Here is a 13,147-nt window from a genome sequence, read left to right on the forward strand (position 1 = left end):
AATCTTTGCGAAATCGTACACTTACAGCTCCTTATCTCAAAAATGAATTACTGATCACAAGACAAGTTAATGTAAGTGTCAAAACTGTGACTCGAAGACTTAAGAGGTTGGTTTGAATCCCAAACGGCCTGCTAGAGTTCCACTTCTTCTACCACGACATAAAACTGAAAGGTTGCACTTTTCAAGAGTCCATGTTAACTGGAACGAACATCAATGGAGAAGATTTATTTTCACAGATGAAACGAGGATACAATTATGGAAGCCATATGGACGTGATCGAGTATAAAGAAGGTCTGGGGAACGTTTCACAGAATGTAACCTTGTACAAAATATCAGTTTTGGTGGTGGTTCCCTAACGCTGTGGGGTGGCATTAGTTGGAAGAGTCGTATGGAGCTTATTGAGGTGAATATTCGAATCAATGCTGACTGGTACACACGACATATCCTTGAAGAGCATGTTTTTCCTTATGCCGGCTTCATTGGGTATGATAACTTTCTGCTAATGCATGCTAATGCCCGTGCACATACCGCAGGAACAGTCATACAATATCTTGAAGATGTTGGGGTTGAGGATCTAGACTGGCCACCAATGAGCCCTGATGCAAATCCTATAGAACAAATATGGTATATCCTAAAAAGACGTATACGAGCAAGAAATCCAGCTCCAAACTCAATTGCAGAATTAAGAAATGCTGCACAGGAAGAATGGAATCGACTTCCGGAAGAAACCATCCAAGATATTCTGCGCAGCATGCCAAGAAGGATGCAGGCAATCATTAGAGCTAGAGGAGGAAATACTAGGTACTAAATTGTTACAATGTTGCCGTAAAAAATTGTTCTATTATCGTTATTGTTTGTTTGTCTAATTAAAAGTTATAAGCAAAATCAGACTCTTTCATTAATTTCTCTACAAATTAGTTGTTACTCTGCAATATGCAAGTTTATTGACAATAAATATACGTACGATAGTCCAGTTCAACTTATTTGGCAATAAAAAGTACAAAATTTTTTATAAGGAAAACGATATACTTCAAAAATAAAATATGCAATAGTTTTGTCTGTGAGTGTATTTAGTTATTTAATACTATATTATATTATATAATTTAGTTAGAATAATTTATTTTAAGTTTAATGTATAAAAACGTATTTACAAAAAAAAATAAAACGTGATATTTATCGGGTTTTACCTCGTTGAATGAGCTTAACATTTGACTTTATTGTTTTTTATTTTGAATTTTTTTAATTATAAAATAAAAGTTAATTGTATATTATTCCAACAAAAATAAATTAATCTGCATTCTTTTTAGAAAATTAAAAGGTAAAATTTGTTTTCTTCCGATACTTCTCACATCATTACGTCTGGAATTCGATCTACGATATAATTACCGGTTTTTAAATTTGTTACTCAAGCATGCACCTCTTCTGGAAAATATTTTCTTGGCACATCTTTATCAAATCCGTTTTCTTTACTTCATTTAGTTCACTTATTGGAAAGGTACTTTTATATAACTTTGGTAAATTGCCCGGAGTTGGTAAGTCTATGGTTGCTTTTTGGGATGAGATCTTTGTTTCTGAAATCTGAAATTTTTGTTTTAGCCTTTTAGGGCGTAGAGAAGGAGTTTTTTTTTTAATTCAAACCAATATTTTCTGATATTTTTATTAACTGGTTACCGTTTTCCGCTATTGTCTTCTTTAGAATATCATCCAGTAGAATCACTGTAAGCTACAGCATTTATATCATCTGAGAATATACCCAGCATTTTTTAAAAAACTTTGGACACACTGGAATTCATTCATGGTAAGCTAGAGGGAAGAAACATTTCTTACTAAATGTTCGTTTCTTTCTTTGGGAAGTTTTAGGGACAAGTCTATTCCTAATTAGTTTGACAGTTATATTGTACAAAATAAAAAATTTTCTAGACTAGACATGGACGTACACGTCCATGAGACTAGACTACTACTACTAGACTCCAGTAATTTCTACAGGGTTTCAATAGTCTTCAGACAAATTTTCAGTACACTTAAATTTAAATTTACTACAATTGATTTGCTTTGGTACCTTGGAAGCTCTGAGTTTGTCTTTCATTATAAATATTGGCCCCATTCTAACCGCTTTTTTTGTTTTTGTAATATTCAATTATCAATTTACGTCATCTTTTACTGGGTTTTCGCAGGAAAAAAATGCGCTGAAATTTAATAAACTATCATAGTCTAGAATTCTTTACCGGATTTTCGTATGAATATATTTTGTCAAAATGAACAATTTTGTAATCTTCATCTCCGATAAAATTAATTATCAGTTTTTAACTTAAAAATATTTCTAATAAAATTAGTAACTTTACACAGGAAAAAGAAGATAAGTGATTCTACCGGATTCTCATATTATAAATATGTTTACAACAAAGTATTTTTATCAGTAAAATTATATATCGGGTTGGTGTTATTTAAAAATATGAGTTAACGGTTTTTACCATGTTTGGTTCTTATTAGTTATTGTGCTTAAAAATGTTAATATCAAATAATAACATTTACCAGTGGTAGGAGACGTGTTTTTACTGCAGCAGAAATAAAAATACCAGATTTCATAATTTTGGTATTTATCGGGTTTTCGCTCGAACCGCTGGAAGAAGTTTTCTTTATTATTGTAGATTTTTCTTTGGTATTTGCCTACTTGGGCAAATGTTTACTCAAACTTCACTATTGTATTTATACCTGGTGGAAGAAAAGAAACGTGTTTCTTTTGTTAAGTTTGAGACATCCTGTATGGAGAAGGGGGTACAAATTTGAGTATACACTGCGAGGCATAAGTTAGGGTTATAGAAAATGTATGCTCATTTTTACAGTTGATTTGTTCGTGAATGAATTAACGGATTCCTCTAATTTTTTTTTTCATTATTTTAGATATTTCTTTAGTATCTATACAGTTGTGCAAATATTTACTCAAACATCTTTTTTGTACTTATACCGGGTGGAAGAAAAGACACGTTAGAAATCTGAGTACATATAGGAATCGTATTGTAGTATTATGTTTTGTGAACATTTTGTTTTCTGAATGTGCCTGATATCTTTAGAAACAAAGGACATAGACGGTTTTGTAGTTTAACAGGTATTTTAACCGAAACAAAAGTTTGAGACACCCTGTAGGGAGGAAAAGGTAAAAAGGTGATTATGCATCCATACTATGTTGTAGTCTCATATGTTGTAAACCTTTTACTTTTTTAATTTCTCTGATATCTGTAATAACAAAGAAACTAAAGGGTTTTAATCTTTAATATGAGTTTTAACTGACGACTGCGATATGTGAGGAGGCCATGTCTTATCATACTACTAAGATGAAATTATTTCCTATAATATACATATAGTACGAAAAGAAAAGACTGTTCAAAGAAAAAAATATGTGTAATTTACCTCTCGCTCTTTACAGAGTCTCCTCGTAGACACCGAATCCGTATTAATTTCAGGGAAATTCCACCCCAAAACATCACAGAGCCTCCATTAAACAATCTCGTCTCTCTTATGTTGCTCAGTGGATACCGCTTACCTAGTCGACAAATAACTCTTTTCGGTGTCGACAAGAACTGTTTACGTTATAAGCTTTTCTGTTTTTAAAGTTTTTTTAACTGTTATTTTTTATTGTTAATTTAGTTTTGTTTCAGTCAACACACACGTTTAACATTAAAACCACCTATTTACTTTGTTTCAAAAGATATCAGGGAGATTCAAAAAACAAAATGTTCACAAGACATAAGGCTACAATACGATTTCAATTTATACACCGAGAGAAAAAAATTCTTGACATAAAGAAACTTTATTAATATTTAAGAAAGATCGACTTGGCATATTGCCTAAGAAATATATCTTTGTATGTAAGATATAATTTTCTAAAATATTTCAAATAAATTCTACTATAGCCAAAGAAATATATCTTAAACATGATTGAACTATCACTTTCTGGCAAACTTCAAACCCATTTATCAGAAAGAAATTACACTTGATGTTAATTAATTTTATTAGTCATAAAAATATATTTTCTACACATTACAAAACTATTCTTTCTGAGCAATAATATTTCTTAGTAAGGAATATTATTATTTTACTATTAATAATTAATGTATTTAATGTTAAGAAATATATATCACAGAGATAAACGTATATTTAGAGTTAAGTTAATACTTCTTGAAAATAAAGTGATATTACATACGGCGAAATAAATCATTGTGTTAAGATATAAAACGTTATTATTACATACAAATATTTTCTCCACTCTTAAACCACTGGCTTCTACACAATAATAAAAGGATGGAGAGGCAAATCCAACTTCCTCAAATTTTCCTTCTTTTGTTAATAGCTCCTTGTATATCAGCAATTTACTAAAACACAATCGTTATGTAGAAAGAGTAAACTTACTTTAATACAATTTTTTTTATAAAGATATAGATATTTATTTTGACAAATTCAGGAAATACAAAAAAAAACAAATACACGGCCCCACATAAGAACTATTATTACTAATAATAATCAATCATATTTAGTTCAAACATGGCATTATTTAACCTACACATCTTTGATTATTTTTTTCTTTTTGTTAATGAAATATTAATTATTTATCTGTATAATATTAAGTCACACAATAAACATTGTTTAGCTAAAACATGAGGGAAAATACAACCAATGTAAAACATTGAAGCAGACATAATAATATGTAATTTTCTTAATTTTTATAATCTAAAAGAGACATCATACCTAATCATTAAGAAAATTTTATTACGGGAAAGTATTATTAGTTTACATCTAAGTCATTTAATACATATTAACTAATTCACGGTTTTCGGCAATAACATTTCTTAACCATAAACATATATTTCTTTTAGACTAACTGATTTCTTTATCTCAAATAAATTAACAGAAAACATCCTTAGCGTTGCACCCGCCATGTTTGATATAGCGTTGTATTGTATATTTTTATAGAAGACGATACATTCAAGAAACCTCTTATAGTTGATACTCATAAGTATACATATTTTTAAAAAGGTACTTACATGTATGAAGTTCTACCATTTCTGGAAGGCCCCGCAGTTGGTTAATAACTCCTTTCTTAATATTGTTCTGAAGCTATATATTATATCATTCTGTCCCAGCTTTAAATTGTGGCACATTTCCCAGTTAGAATAATAAGCTCCTTTATTTCAGAGTCGTCCATCATTATACCTAAAAAGCATATAAAGATACTATTATGTTTCTTTTTTAACCATTCGGATACGAAACAATATTATTATTACATCTTAAATTACTCAATTTACTTTTATTTAATACCTATATATATACGTACCTTCAAAATATCCGTTAATTTTTAAAGAACACCAATAAATCAAAAATCCTTCTATATGAACATGAACATATCACGCCATCTTGACAAACACTGACGACTAAATCATAAATAGTTAATCTGCGCAATTCTTTTGTGGAAGAAAATCTCTTTGCAAGTAACATTTCGGCATTAATGACAAAGTTTTTATTTTATAACCACAGTTACTACAGAGGGTATTTCTGAAGAATTATTTCTTGTGGTTTAACAGATTTATTTGATTGCAAGAAAATTTCTTGTTCACAAATATAACTATGGATTAACTTAACATTATATTTCTTATACTGCAAAAGATTTGTAGTTTTCAATTTAAGAAATAAAAACTTTAGGATAAGAAAATTAAATGTAACTATTAATGCATTTCTTAGTATTGAAGAAATTATCTGTAAGAAATTATTGAGTTGTGTTTAAAAAACTCGTTTCTTTATATGTGAACCGGTATGTTTAAGTTAATAGGATATGTTAACTTTTAAGAAATATTGCTCAAAGAAATCGGTGTTTTAGGAGAAAAGAAATTGTTCTCTCGATGTACTCAGATGTGTACCTCGTCCCCCCTACATGGTGTTTTAAACTGAACATAAGAAAAACATTTCTCATCTTCCACCCGATATGAGTACAAATAAGAAGTTTGAGTAAATATTTGCACAACTGTGTAAATACTAAAGAAATTTCGAAAATAATAAAATAAAATAGCGGAATCAGTTAATCCGTTCACGAAAAAATCAACTATGAAAATAAGAATAAATTTTCTACATACTTAACTTATGCCTCGCAGTGTAGATCAGGATCGTTATGTAGTCTTATTGTTTTTTGAATGTCTCTGATATCCTTGGAAACAAAGAAAATATACGTTTTTTAGTGTAACATATGTTTTAACCGAAAAAAAAAAGTTTGAGACACCTTGTAGGGAAGAAAAGGCAAAAAGTGGCTATATTAATATTATGTTGTAGTCTGATATTTTTCAAATATTTTATTTTTTTATTTTCTGTGATATCTTTAATAACTAACAAACTAGACGGTTTTAATCTTTAATATGTGTTATAACTGACAATATGCGATACTTGAGGAGGCCATGTCTTATCATACCACTAAGATGAAATTATTTCCTACATATAGTGCGACCAGAACAGAGTGTTTAAAGAAAAAAATATGTGCAATGTACTTCTCGCTATTTAAAGAGCCTCCACGTAGACACCAAATCCGTACTTATTCTGAAGGAAAAATGCTTCCTCTCACTCACTACCTAATTTTAAAATCCTACCTCCATAACTGTTACTTTTTTGTACAACACAGAGATGAGCGCACGTCTCTATTTCCAGTTGGATCCGGAGTTCCACAGGGCAGTGTTCTGGGGCCAGTGTTATACCTATTGTACACAGCGGACTTACCAACAAACTTTCAAACTACAACAGCTACATATGCAGATGACACAGCAGTGATATCAGTACCCACGGATAGCTTCTCAACTATTGCAAACCAGCCTCAACAAAATGCAAACTTGGCTAAAACGGTGGCGTTTTCAAACAAATGAAACAAAGTCGGTTCAGATTACCTTCACAAACCGTAAAGGTCACTGCCCGCCTGTATATATCAACAACCACCAACTAAAACAGCAAGCAACAGTCAAATACCTTGGAATGCACCTGGACCAAAGATTAAACTGGAGAACACACATTTTTATGAAGCGTAAACAACTTGGTCTCAAATTACAAAATCTTTACTGGCTGATTGGTCACAAATCATCACTTTCGATGAAAAATAAAGTACTTTTCTACAAAGCAATTTTGAAACCAATATGGAGTTACGGGATCCAACTTTGGGGTACTGCATCAAACTCCAATATCGAAATTTTGGAGAGGTTCCAGTCGAAGGTTCTTCGAATAATCACAAATGTCCAGGGGTATGTTGCAAATAATATTATTAGACGCGATCTAGAAATTGCAGCAGTAAAAGAAGAAATTACTAACTTCGCACAGAAATACGAAGACAGATTGATAGAACATCCAAATGTACTAGCCAGAAACCTGATGAGACAACCAGTCAGACGAAGACTTATGAAAGTAAGTCAGACGAAATACACCTAGTGATTTACCATCGCGATTTTAGTTATATGTACCGTAATTCCCAGACACAAACAATTTTATATCTATGTAAAATATTTGTAAAGAAAATGATTAATGAATCATTTTCTCCAAGTCACCTACACTAGTGGTGACAACATTTACTCATTGTAACTTGTTTTACAGATTGTAAATCAATTGGAAGGTTAAATAAAAAAAATTCTCAAGGAAATTCCACCTCAAAAGATCACAGAGCCTCCATTAAACAATCTCGTCTTTCTTATGTTGCGCTGTGCATATCACTTACCTGGTCGGCAAATAACTCTAATAGGCGTCGACAAGGACTGTTTACCTTATGTTCCTTTCTGTTTTTAAAGTTTTGTTAACTGCTGTTTTTATTGTTAATTTAGTTTTGTTTCAGTTAAAACACATGAGAACGAGCAAAACCACCTATCTTATTTGTTACTAAAGATATCAGGGACATTCAGAAAACGAAATTTCCACACAACATAAGACTACAATACGGTTCCGATTTATACTAACATTTGTACCTTATCCTCCCTACAGGGCGTCACAAACTTAACATAAGAAAAACATTTATTTTCTTTCACCTGGTGTAAGTACAAAAAGAGGTTTGAGTAAAGCTTTGAACAACTGTGTAAATACTAAAGAAAAATCTAATATAATAAAAAAATTAGCGGAATCCGTTTATCTGTTCACGAAAAAATTAACTATGAAAATGAGCATAATTTTCTATATACTTAACTTTTGACAAGCAGTTTATTTTTAAGGCGTGTTACCGCTAATATAAAATAAAAGAAAATTATAATGAAAATGTCCTTTGGACAGTCCTACCAGGGAAAGTGAATCAATCCCTGCCCTCCGCAGATTCCAGGAGTTTCCTGACCCGGGAAACTAGTACCTGCTTAAGGTCCCTTGTCCAGGGTCACGGATGAAGACCACAACGGTATCCACGGCGGAGAAGAACATCTTCGGTACGGTGTGTATGGCGGAAGTGGCGACCCCCGATTTTAGGGTTCGTATAAAATTAAAGGGCAGGCGATACTCTTAAGCTGCAGTGAAAGCAAACCGTCTAGGAGAAGGAACACTCCAAAATCAAACCCTGGCCCTCCAAGTTGGGGGTTGAGGCATTGAGCTAACCCCTCGGTACTCGTCAAAAATCTTAAAGGTTAAAAAATCCAAAATCCGGCCTCGCAACAGGACTGATATACGACGACGAAAAATGCTACGGAAAATTAATTATTAAAATTTTTATTGTTTAAACAATTAACAAACAATTAGCGGTGAAATATGTGAGTGGAACTTTTCAATTTAACATTTTTATAAACTAACAAAAAAATTTTTAGAAAAATATAAGCTTGTTTGATTTTTTTTCCGAAGCAATGCCTGTTTTCGATCTACGTTGACTCCCCCAATGACCAAGTCTTAATCAAAATATTTCTTTTATTATATTAACTAATAAAAATGATATTGTTTCAGGAGCTTCAAAGGAAATTTCCGTTTAACTCAACTACACAAGAAAGCTTTCTCCGGTCTACAAAGTCTCCGTTATATGTAAGTATTCTTTTGCTATACTATATTTTCGAAGAAGTTTTACCACAAAGTAATCTGGCCAAGTAATAAACCCTGTCTGATTTCAATAGAAGTTTAATCACGATTTTATCCCGTATGCCTTTGAGAGCACTAAAAGATGAAATTAAGAAAATGAAAATATGTGAAGACTTATGTTTCCTAGGGGCGAAAATTGAATTATCTTTTCTACAGAAAATCGCATGTGTGCCACGAGGTGCTGCCCTTATGCCATTTTACGAAACAACAGAGAATAGTATTGATTATATTTTTTAAAAACTTTGCCGTAAGGACTACTGGTGACCTAAGGGTTTTAATTATCATTTAAACATGTAATGTTAATAATATATCAGTATTCATGTTTTTCTCCTTCATAAAAGTTTGTTACTTTTCACGAAAAAGAACCTGTAAAAAAAGCATATCTAATCTCAGGTCGGGAAAACGAAAAGTTTTATCTTGAAAAAGTTCCGAAAATTTTTCAGCTTTCCCGTATAAATCAAAGAGTATTAACAATGATAAGAATAGTCATTATTTCTAACGGGATAAGGGTCAGTAAAAGTTTTTATAGAAAAAATTATTGGAAAATTTGATCGAAAATTTAGATGTTTACTATTTTCTCTCTTTGGCTATTTTGTATGTGCAGTGCGGACGTTTGAGTTGGAATAAATTAATTATCTCAAAAAAGGGAGAAATTAGAGAAAAATCCTGAAACAGGTCGATTTTTATTTTTAAATTATGACTTTATGGCATATATATCATACTTGTCACGTCATCCATCTGGGCGTGATGACGTAATCGATGATTTTTTTAAATGAGAGTAGGGGTCGTGTGGTAGCTCATTTAAAACGTTATTTAATTCTCTATTAAATAATAAAAACGTTAATATAATTATTTATACAGGGTGTCCAAAAAAAATGTATGTAATTCATTTATTTCAAAATACATTTGAGTGCTGTCAGAAAAGAGAAATAAATGTTTATTTTACAAATAAACATTGTTTTTCGCTTAAATTCAACTGCCACCTACCTGTCTCTTAGCAGTTTGAACATTGAATATAAGCGAAAAGCAACTTTTATTTGTGAAATAAACATTATTACCTGTTTTTCTGACAGCAGTAAAATATATTTGGAATTAAATAAATTGCTTACATTTATTTTTTGTGTACACCCTGTATAAATAATTGTATTAATGTTTATATTACTGAATAGAGAATTAAATAACCTTTCAAATGAGCTATTATATTGCAACCCTACTCCCATTTAAAAAAATCATGGATTACGTCACCTCGCCCAGATGGATGACGTCACTAGTATGATATATATATATATATATATATATATATATATATATATATATATATATATATATATATATATATATATATATATGCCAAAAAGTCATAATTTAAAAATAAAAATCGACTTGTCTCAGGATTTCTCTCCAAATTCGACCATTCTCGAGATAATGAATTTATTCCAACTCAAACGTCCTCACTGTATGTAGGAGACTTCATTTTAAGCTTACATAAAAAAGATATTCTTTTTCTCATGATCATCTTTCAGTGCGTCACAGTTTTTCGATTTCTTTCTAACGTATTAAATTGTATATGACAGAAAAAAAGGCACGTCGGTGATTACTTCGGTAATTATTTCTAGTTCGGTGATTATTCTAGTTGTCGATAGATGGCGCCATAATAAAAAAATAATTTTTTTTAATTAGATAATAATATTAAAAATATAATCTGTATAATTTATAAGACTATACAAATCAAAGAAAATACCATTTTATAAATGCATGAAACACATTTGATTTGTTTTTATTCCAAATTGAAAATAAAATTTGACAACTGTCAGATTTAACTAAAATGTCATGTTAGAATAAATGTCATAAATGTGTATTATCACGGACTTACCCTTTTTCCTATTATTCCTTACGCACTGAAAAATGATCATGAAAAGGACAATATAAGTGCTATTTTATCACTTGAGTTGCGGACAAATTTTTTTAAGTGTGATCCATAAAGTGCGGTTACTGCTAGAAGCATCAAGCGGTCGCCGTTGGGTGATCTGCAGTTTCAATACAAAATTATCATTTCGCAATACAATTCGCTCATGCGGTCCAACTGCAAAAATGCAGTTGGCTTGATGCCCAGTTTCGCCGTACTACCGGCAGCAAAAGGCGGTTGGACACGTCCCACACGAACCGCATGGAGCAGTCTGCAGTCAGACTGCAAACCTCGAAAAATGGTTATATTTCTTCTGTGAGAATTGAGTTGTGCTACTATTAGTCTGTCTGATATAGGGTGCCATTTTATTAGCCCTCTTTTTGCCAATTTAATTAGGAGGATCCCAACTCCATTTCTCCTGTCTTCTTTAATATCGTTTCCTGAGTGTAACAGCACTCCTCCGTTTGATATTGTTGTCTCTCCTTGCCCAGGCCATCTTATTTCAGACAGCCCCACAATGTGTATCCTAAATTCTCCCATTTCTTTTACTACTTGCGCTAGTCTTCACGCTTCATGCATGGTTCTGACGTTCCAAGCTCCAATTCTGTAACGTTTTTTGAGATAAAAGGTATTATTGGGTTTGTTTTGCTTCGCTTCAGTTTCATGGATTAGAGAGTTTAACCCGAGAGTCCGCTTGTTCTTCTGTTTCCTGATTGTCCTCTTCATTTTGCCAATCTCTTTTATTTTTGTATTATTTTTGCATTTTATCTGGTAATTCATTTTCTTCCTCGTTTTTCCAATTTATTTGCCTATTCGTCATCATAGTTCCGGGTTTCGTTTCGGTCTTTAGTTTTTTAACTTGCTTGCCTCTGTGAGTCTCTGGGACCTGTGATACCACTTTATTTTCTTCCCGTTCACTTCTAATTTCTGATAGCCCACTTTAACGATAGCACCTTTTTTCTTTTCTTCTCTGGCTGTGTCTCATATTTTTCTGGATTTTTTGTTCATTTCTTGTAAGTTCCGCGTCTACGAAAATGTCTTTCTCCTTTAGCTTGGCTTTTTCTTGGAGCATCTTTATTTTATAGAGAGGATATAGAATGGGAAACAAAGAAGTAAAAATACTCTGCTACGCAGACGACGCAATATTGATAGCCCAAGATGAAGATAGTCTGCAAAGATTAGTCCACAGATTTAACATAAGAGCAAAAGAATTCAATATGACAATTTCATCTCAAAAAACTAAAACTTTAGTAATCAGTAAAGAACCAATCAGATGCAAAATAGAAATTGATGGTATCAGTATTGAACAAGTAATGGAAGTAAAATACCTTGGAATTACATTGTCAAGTTACGGAGACCTAGACAAAGAAGTGAGAAATCAAGTACAAAAAGCAAATAGATTGGCAGGATGCCTTAATAACACTATATGGCGAAACCGACATATTAACACTGAGATGAAGTCAAGAATTTATAAAGCCAGTGTAAGACCAATAATGACATATGCATCAGAAACAAGACCCGATACAGCCACAACACAAAGACTACTGGAAACGGCAGAGATGAGAGTACTGAGAAGAATTACAGGAAATACACTGAGAGATCGAAAGAGGAACGAAGATATTAGAAGACAATGTAACGTACAGTGTATAAACGAATGGACACTAAATAGAAAAAAAGAATGGAACAACCATATAACCAGAATGGGGGAGACACGTGTGGTCAAAATAGCACGAGATAAATCACCAATCGGCAGAAGAAGTATCGGCCGACCGCGCAAAAGATGGAGCGACAACCTTCCATAGAGGTATCAATCCGCCAATGAACAAGCAGAATTGCTTATAAAGAGGAAGAAGAAGAAGAAGATCTTTATTTTGCCATTCCATTCTATCATTTCCACTATGCATCTATCTTGTCCTACCTTCTGCGCTCTACGTATCTTTGTTTTCAAAAGGAGTTGTGTCTGAAAAAATTTTTCCAAAGCTTCTTCGAGTGTATCTTCATTATCGGCATTCATTGTAAGGTTGTTATTGTTAGGTTGTTTCGAATTTTTTTTTTCTATCCTTTTCATCTTATCCTCCATTTCCTTGATTTTGTTATGTAGTTCTTCATTTTCTATCGTCCATTCTTCCTTCATTTGGGCGATTCCTTTCGCCATGCTTTTCATTTCCTCTCGTTTTTTTGCAACTC

General features: G+C 32.1%; 1 protein-coding gene across 1 annotated transcript in view; it reads left to right on the plus strand.

The window, feature by feature from the left end:
• LOC114327466 (uncharacterized) overlaps window positions 1-13,147 on the plus strand; it is a 713,641-nt gene that overhangs the window by 507,380 nt on the left and 193,114 nt on the right. The window contains exon 9 of the mRNA XM_050649213.1: window positions 8,926-9,000. Coding sequence (XP_050505170.1) covers window positions 8,926-9,000 — 75 coding nt within the window. The remainder of the gene's footprint in view (window positions 1-8,925; window positions 9,001-13,147) is intronic.

The sequence above is a fragment of the Diabrotica virgifera genome, chromosome 4 (genome assembly GCF_917563875.1).
Source record: "Diabrotica virgifera virgifera chromosome 4, PGI_DIABVI_V3a".
Lineage (NCBI taxonomy): Eukaryota > Metazoa > Arthropoda > Insecta > Coleoptera > Chrysomelidae > Diabrotica > Diabrotica virgifera.